Below are 7,963 nucleotides of genomic sequence, written 5' to 3'. Positions count from 1 at the left end.
TACACTTGTACAGAAATCATGAAACAGCAGTATGCTAATTAATAATGAAGCGTAACCTAAAGGAAAAGCTTGGGAACACCCACATCTGTATATGTTGTGAGGTGTTATCTTTTATGTGTGGCTAAACACTCATTCTTTAGAGTTCATGGGACATGGCAAAAGTCCCACAAGTTTGTTGACACGTCAGAGGAAACCTGCTCTTGATCTTGCTGTATTAAATTCACAGTGGCAATTTAAAACTAAAGCGTGTGTGTGTGTATGTGTGTGTACCTGCTGTGACGAAGGGCTCAGAGAACATGTTATGGCTGGTGTGCGTGGAAGTCTGGGTTGGCAGGTTGAACACTTCTCTCCTCATTAGAGACTGACTGCTGTACTGACCCATAGACCCTGTAAAGACATAACACATACATCAAAATCCCCCAAAATATTATTTTTCAATAAAATCGGATACAGTATAAACTGTCAGATTCACAGACAACATTTATTCTTACATTATTTATTCAACATTAAAACATACCCCAAGAGCAAGAAAGAAAGATTTTAATAAATAATCATTTTTTGCTAATGTAAATGTAGGTAAAAACCATGATGAATATCCAACATGTTAAATATTCATGGGTATTTTGGGAAGTTATAAAATGATTCTAAATATTTTATTTGTTATATTGTTTATATTGTTAAAATAACTAGCATAAGAGTTTTAACAATCTAAAACCATATCAAATAAACTAATTCTAAGTTTGTGTGTTTGTGAGAGAGAGAGCGCGTGAGAGAGATCTGTACCTCCATCCTGAGACTCGATGGTGATAATGCCTTCTCTCTCAGGTCCGAAGCCCTGTGTGGTTTGGGCTTGAACTTTGAACTTGTACGGGACGTTCTCCTTCAGGTCTGACACGGTCAGAGAGGTGGCCGCGTTCCCGCTCACCTGGAAGGAACGCAGATCTCCTACACACATGCACGCGCACACGCACACACACAGGCACACAAATGTTTACACACCAGCTTTACAACAACACAGAGGATTACAGGGAACAGTTTTGGCAGCTATTTTCAGTCTTCTTAAATTAAATTGTTAATTTAGTTTTATTCTAAAATAAATATCTATTATTACATAAAGAGATGCCTGAATTGAATAACTGAATACATCTTCCTGAACTAAACTACCAAGTTTGCTGTAACTTTAAGTGGAAATCCTTTTAGCGTAACACATAATCATATATAAACTGTGTTTTTCATTTCATTTGCACATTATCATTAGCTATTTATAACACCACCCTGTCTTCCAAAAACTCAGTAATTAATAAACAGTAATTGCCCTGGTATTAAGCTGTAATGTATGGAAATGTAATGTTTCCCATTTGGGCAAAAACAAACATGCTAACTAAAACAGGACACTGACCTCCACCGTGCAGTTGTTCACATGTGACCACGTATCCCAGGATTTCTCCGTTGGGTTTGCGTGGTTTATCCCAGCTCAGCTGCAGCGTCTCCGGGCTCAGAGCTGTGAAGACGAGTGGACCTGGGGCGCTAGGAGTGCTCAGAGTGAACGATGAGCCTGTACACACACAAAAACTCCAGTAAGAGTTCTGTTAAGTAACATATTCTTCTGCTTTAGTGAAATTAACAAGTAAAACACATTTTATTAAAGTTTAGGCTCTAACGTCTAATTATTATTAGTTGATAACCACTGCTCCCTACTGGAGGTTAGATGTTTTAATAAGAGAGTTCTTACCTGGCACAGGGCTGAGGGGGCTTTTGGGGTCAACAGTAGACTCGATGGTGATTACACCCTCTCTCTCAGGTCCCCAGCCTTCCTGACTCTGAGCTTTCACCTTAAACAGGTACGACTGGTTGGGCAGCAGATCCTGCACCACCACAGAGTTCTGTGCTGGGTTTGCAACATCCATTTGCTTCATCTCACCTGAGGAGGACATTTCAAACACATTACTGTAAAACAGTGACAGTTTCTATAGTATTTTTTGTAGGACAGGGCATGACCAAGCAGCTAGTAGTTGTTCACAAATATTGATTTTAGACCCCAGGTATATAGAACCCAGTTTGTTATCAGTTCTATCTATTAGTATAGGTAATAGATAGAACTGCTATCTATTAGACAAAGTAATATATCACTTCTATCTATTTGTATACATATTTTATCAAATCAGCTGTACACACAGTACTGTCCAATGTATATCTGTGGGCATGTTATTATACTGTTTTTATGCACAAAATACTCCATAATGCATTGTTCTCAATTGGTATCGCTTACAATGTTAACCTGGGGCAAGAAAAGTGGATCATAAAAGCAATGGTTTCTAAAAAATGTATTGTAAATTTTAAGTCAGATGTCATGTTGGGTGTGATTTAATTCTCAACAGGACAGACGTTTTTTATCCAAAGCGACTCAACTACAGCAGTCTAACATTTGAAACAGTCCGTTACTGGTTACTGACCTCCACTGAGGAGCTGGTAGAGGACACGATATCCCAATACTGGAGTGTCACAGTGTGGCTCCTGCCAGCTGACCTTTAGCGCTGTGGGGCCCAGAGCAGAGAACACCAGCCTGCTCGGGGTCTCAGGAACCCCCCGGGGCAGCCGTGAATCTGCGGGAAACAAACAACATGTTGAGAGGACAGACATCAACCTGTAACATCTGAGACGGGGACAGCATTAATTTTGGTTGACTTAATATTAGAAATAAGAAGTACTAAGTGAAGAGCTAATATACTTTCTCACACTAATCAGCCAAACCATAGCTTTGCTGCTCCCCATCCAGACCGCACATTTCAGACCGGTGGGTTCTACATACACTCACCCTGGAGAACCCTGTCCAGGTTCTGCAGAGCATCGTTGATGTCTTCGGTGTGATTGCGGAAGTTGGAGCTCAGGCTGTAGTTGGTAGTTGTGGTCTGGCTGAAGCTAGAGTTGCCTGAAAGAGCGCCACCGCAGGCCAGGGCAGGGAAGTGCAGTGCAGGGCGGGGCAGGACAGGGCAGTGAGGTCAGACAGACATGCCAGCGCGTGGAGAGATGCAGCAGAGCGGCAGGAGGAAAGTTAAGAGACAGAGGGGAGACAACGAGAATTAGAGCGACAGTTAGCCAAAGGTTCCTGCCAAAAGCCTTTATACCTCTTAGCTCTCACTTCACACAGGTAACACACCTCTGAGCTCCAGCATGGATACACACTCACACACACACACAAACACACACACACACACACACACAGTCTTTCTCTCCATCTCACCACAAGCTTAGACTTACTGAGGAGGTCAGAAAACCCGCTGGTCAAGTCGCCCATCACAATGGAGTCCCGGATGCCGTCGCTGTCGTAGTAGTTCCGGTTCTCTGAGCGCTTCCTAAGGATCACGTCCTCTGTGTGGAGACCACCACTAAACTGCATATCCTGTCTGTGCTGCGCTGATCCCCCTATAAAACGAATTATGATAATTAATCAATGAGTTAATTATCAATCACCTCATTTAATTAGGATTCACCTGGAAAGAAGAACAAAGAGCTTATTTATTATTAACCTATTTTTATGACTGTGTTATATTTTATAGCTGCTAGTGGCTAATACATTTTCTCAGGATCAATAACGTTTCTATCCAGGAATATCATGGTACAGTGGAACTGCCTGTTTTACTGTGCATGACCAAATCTTAAATGTAAAAAAAAACCCCACTATATCTATAAATTTGTATCTTTACAGGAGACGGAAAATAACATTTTAACTTCCAGTAGAATTAATGCAGACTCCACATAAAAACATTTATTTTTACACACCAATATTATAGAGTACAGATTATATGTTAATCCTAATAATGTGAGATTGGCAGGTTAGTATGTAAAATATTGATGCACTACACAATCCTATACTAAATAAAATTGTATCACTCATCGTTGTCCAGCATTATTTTGTAATAATTGTTCCAGACGAATATTACATTGCATTATAGGAATAACAGAACCCAGCATAACCATATTTAAAACTGACCTGTTCTGAGTATGTATCAATAAGTATATACTCAAAAGTATATACTCAAAAATAAGTTAGTATAACTGATTAGTATGCGGTTGAAATTCAGACAAAACACTTGCTCTGACATCTACTAGCTCTTTACTAGGTCTGAACGTCCACAAACCTTTCCCTGACACGTATGTCGTCATGGTCTCCATTGATTGGTTGCCACCTCCTGGGCGTGGTGACACGCTGTAATTGGTGGAGGAGGTGCTGATGTTGCGCGTCAAGGAACTGCTTCCACCTGGGAACATGAACTTCTGATCCCACTTTCCGTTGATCATCTGATCTGCAGAAGCAAACACAGGATAAACAAACAACAGATACTGTTAGCATAATTCTACCAGGACAGTTACCACACAGGTAATACCTTAGAGCTCCACAGAGGGGGCGTAGCTGCAAAACAGCCAGGGTTGACCATTGTCTCCATCCTCTGGCAACTGCCAGAGAGAAACTCCTATGTTCTCCTATGGCGGCAGCAGCAGCAGCTGTGTGGCTAGCGTCAGAATTAGCAATTTCCCACCACAGTCATTCGCACTCTCTGGTGAACACCAGCTAAGGTTGCAGAGGGTAGAGTAGACAGCAGGGCAGGCCTTCTCAGCACCAACCAAAAGCATAGTAGCACGTGCCAGACAGCACACGAGACAAGCTAGCTATCCACAACAGGATGAAGATAGCTGGCGGTGCATGCTAGCAGAGCACTGTTAGGGTAGGCTGGCATGCGGTCTAGCAAGGGTATATGGGGCTTTGTTTGGGGTCTTCACCTTGCTGAGAGGTCTGGATTTGGCCACCTGGGTGAGGGGTCCGTAAATGGCTAGCTGGTGGCAGGTCATCGCTGGCCTCAGTGCTGGAGCTCAGACGGTGCGGGATGACGTCGGCAGGCAGCTTCCAGGACACCATGCGGAGATCCAGGTCCGAACCCACTAGCTTAACATGCTTCCAGCGCTTGCCTTTGGAGGTCATGTGGGGGAAAGCAAGCAAAGCATGGAGGACGAGTGGGCGGGTCATGGTTAGTGACGACAGTTAAGCGAAGCAGTGGAGAAGAAGGAAGGAGAGGAAGCCCTTCTTAAGCATCTTGTTGCCACAGACTGAGTTAGTTGGGCAGATTGAGGATAAATCGACTTAACTAACATAAATCCTGGCGTTCTCGCAACAGAACAATATCTGACTGGCTGTGAGATCAGTCAGCTGGAATACAATGTCTATGTGAACTGAAAAGTATTGCATGTAGATTTTCATTGTCAGGCAGTTTCTAGGATTCTATGTGGTTGCAGGTGGTTTCTGTGGTGTTATTTAGTGGTTGCTTGGTTGCTGATACAAGGTTGCAAGGTGGCTGATATGTCTTCCTAAGTAGTGGTTACTAGGATGTTGCTAAGTGGTTTAAATCATACCCCAGGAGGTTTATTTGGTGTTGCTAGGTGGTTGCAATATTGTTGCTACAGGGTTGCTAGGTGGCTGCTGTGGTCATGCTAAATAGTTACATAGTGACTGCAAGGTGGTCACTAGGGTGTTGCTAAGTGGTTTCTATCATATTCAAGGTGGTTTATTTGGTGTTGCTAGGTGGTTGCAATAGTTTTGCTAGAAGGTTGCTAAGTGGCTGTTGTGGTCATGCTAAGTAGTTACTAAGTGATTAAATAGTGATTACTTTGATGTTGCTAAGTGGTTGCTATAGTATCTCAGGTGGTTGTGACATTGTTGATAAGTGGTTGATACTGTGTTGCAATGATGTTGTTAGGTGATTGCTAAGCAGTCATTATGGTATCTCAGGTGGTTTCTGTGGTGGTTTCTACATTGTTGTGAGGTGGCTGCTATGACTTGCTAAGTTATTGCTAAGAGATTGCAAAGTGTTTGCAAAGTACTACTATGGTGCCGCCAAGTGGTTGCTATGGTATACCAGAAGTTTGCTATGGTGTTGCAAAGTGGTTGTCATTGTATCTCACATGTTTAGTTGATGCTAAAAATATGGTTATGATATATAAGGCAATTGCCATGATTGATGGTAGCTATGCCGTTGATAGGTGGCTGTTATGCAGTTGCAACAACATCCTTGGTTACCAATTAGTTTCTTCAATTCTACAATCAATGTGCAACCTTAATAATTGTCCCATCCAGCAGGGTTAGTTTAGCCACAATAGCAGCACAAACATCTTTACCTAAACATCTTTCCCATCTTCAAGTCTGAAAAGATTCTGCATTATAAACACATTTAAGAACATACAAAATGGTCCGGGTTAGAACCTACCTTCTGAAATGTCCGATACGCTGGGCCTGGTGCCGGTGGTGGGTGAGCGCAGGACTTCGTTACTGTACATCAGGAAGCTGTCGTACTCCTCACCTGCCTCCGCATCCACGATGGGAATGTCAGGGATTATAGGAACTGCAGGAGAGCAGGAAACAAGCCCAGATCAAAATGTTGTCCATTTTTATGATATTTGTTAGGAGCGGCAAAGTAACTGTGCATTTGGAATTGCTAAAAATATTGTTTGATGTTCAATTGGTTAGAAAACTTGTGTTTGATACTGCTCATTAAAAAAATGCTCAAGGTGCATAAAACAATGCATCATCTTACTTCTCTTATTTTCTCTATTTCAGTCATTTATTTTGCAATAAAGAAGCAAATTTGTATTTGTTCTTTTTCACTCACTCACTCACACACACACATGAAATACTTGTAAGCCTTAAACAATATATATATATATATATATATATATAAATATAGTGCATTAGTGGGTGGGGTAGGGAAACTCCTCAAATGAAACATCTTCATGGGACAGTCCTTATTTATTGATCATAGAATACATTGCTTCCCCTCTCATACTTACTGGACATGGGCCTGTGTGGCTGGGATGCAAGGTTGATGGTGGCGTCTCTATATGGCCCCCAGCCCACCTTGTTGCTGGCGCGCACTTTGTAGAAGTACGTCTGCGATGGCTGCAGGTTCTCGATCAACAGCATGCGTTTCTTCGGGTTGTCAATCTTCACCTTCTTGGATGGTCCAGTGGGTTCTAGATAAAAAAAAGAAAACAGAACTTACATATGAACATGCACAGGCATGGCATCACATTGGACTGGACATAAATATATATATATTTTATATTACTTAAAACAGTTAAATCGTGGATTACATTAATTCATCAGTTGCATTCAGTAAAATAATGCCAATTTTTTTTGCTTTTTCAGCTTTTTAAAAATAAATTTTATTTAGGCAAAATCATGGAGTCATCCTTTGCATACACTTCACAAGCAAAATTACAACAAAATGTGCAAGAGCCTTCTCTCATAAAGCTTGCAAACTTTGGAATAATCTTCCTATTACTGTTATTTGTTAACCATCCATAACACGTTTCTGTTCATTATGTACTATATGAACAACAATATTTGGACACAAGCTCATTTAATGTTCATTATGAAATGAAGAGTCCTTTTGCTAGAGTAACTGTCTCTACTTTCAAGACTCAAAAATTCAATACTGGAGGCTATATACTTCTTTAGCCCATGCCTGGCATTATGCATGGTGCCAATAGAAGTCTGAAAGTTAATAGCAGTGTGTTGACACTATTGCCACCTCTACTGAACAGAACACAGTAATACAATACAAATCACTTACTGTTATTTTCGTTGATTGGTGTGTAGACAACCTCATACTCTGTGATCACACCATTGGGCTCTGCTGGCTCTGCCCAGCTCAGCTGAGTGACAGTCGGGCCAATGACATTGAAGGCCAGGCGTCCAGGTTCACTGGGCACTGCATAGAAAAGAGTGCAAACAGTCACTCTGATTCATTACTAAATTATAAATATTTGTGACTCTTGGTAATCTATTAATATCTGAAAAAAATTATTATTCTTTATCTCTGTGCTTCTTCTAAAAAACTGACACAAAACCACAAAGCCAGAATGTTTTTGAAAAGCTGAAAGTTTTTCAGCTTTTAATTAAAATTTACATTTT

General features: G+C 41.2%; 1 protein-coding gene across 4 annotated transcripts in view; it reads right to left on the bottom strand.

Moving 5' to 3' along the window:
* Positions 1–7,963, bottom strand: part of itgb4 (integrin, beta 4) — a 39,154-nt gene that overhangs the window by 2,692 nt on the left and 28,499 nt on the right. For 3 of the 4 annotated variants that reach the window (XM_022670846.2, XM_022670847.2, XM_007236947.4), the window contains 11 exons: positions 7,623–7,760; positions 6,838–7,020; positions 6,258–6,392; positions 4,140–4,304; positions 3,259–3,423; positions 2,816–2,929; positions 2,454–2,603; positions 1,733–1,921; positions 1,400–1,555; positions 784–945; positions 271–387 (listed from right to left, as the gene is read on the bottom strand). In XM_022670846.2, the coding sequence (XP_022526567.2) occupies positions 271–387; positions 784–945; positions 1,400–1,555; positions 1,733–1,921; positions 2,454–2,603; positions 2,816–2,929; positions 3,259–3,423; positions 4,140–4,304; positions 6,258–6,392; positions 6,838–7,020; positions 7,623–7,760 (1,674 nt within the window). The remainder of the gene's footprint in view (positions 1–270; positions 388–783; positions 946–1,399; positions 1,556–1,732; positions 1,922–2,453; positions 2,604–2,815; positions 2,930–3,258; positions 3,424–4,139; positions 4,305–6,257; positions 6,393–6,837; positions 7,021–7,622; positions 7,761–7,963) is intronic. The other variant, XM_007236948.4, reaches the window with a different exon arrangement.

The sequence above is a fragment of the Astyanax mexicanus genome, chromosome 12 (genome assembly GCF_023375975.1).
Source record: "Astyanax mexicanus isolate ESR-SI-001 chromosome 12, AstMex3_surface, whole genome shotgun sequence".
Lineage (NCBI taxonomy): Eukaryota > Metazoa > Chordata > Actinopteri > Characiformes > Acestrorhamphidae > Astyanax > Astyanax mexicanus.
This window is presented reverse-complemented; position numbering and strand designations above follow the sequence as displayed.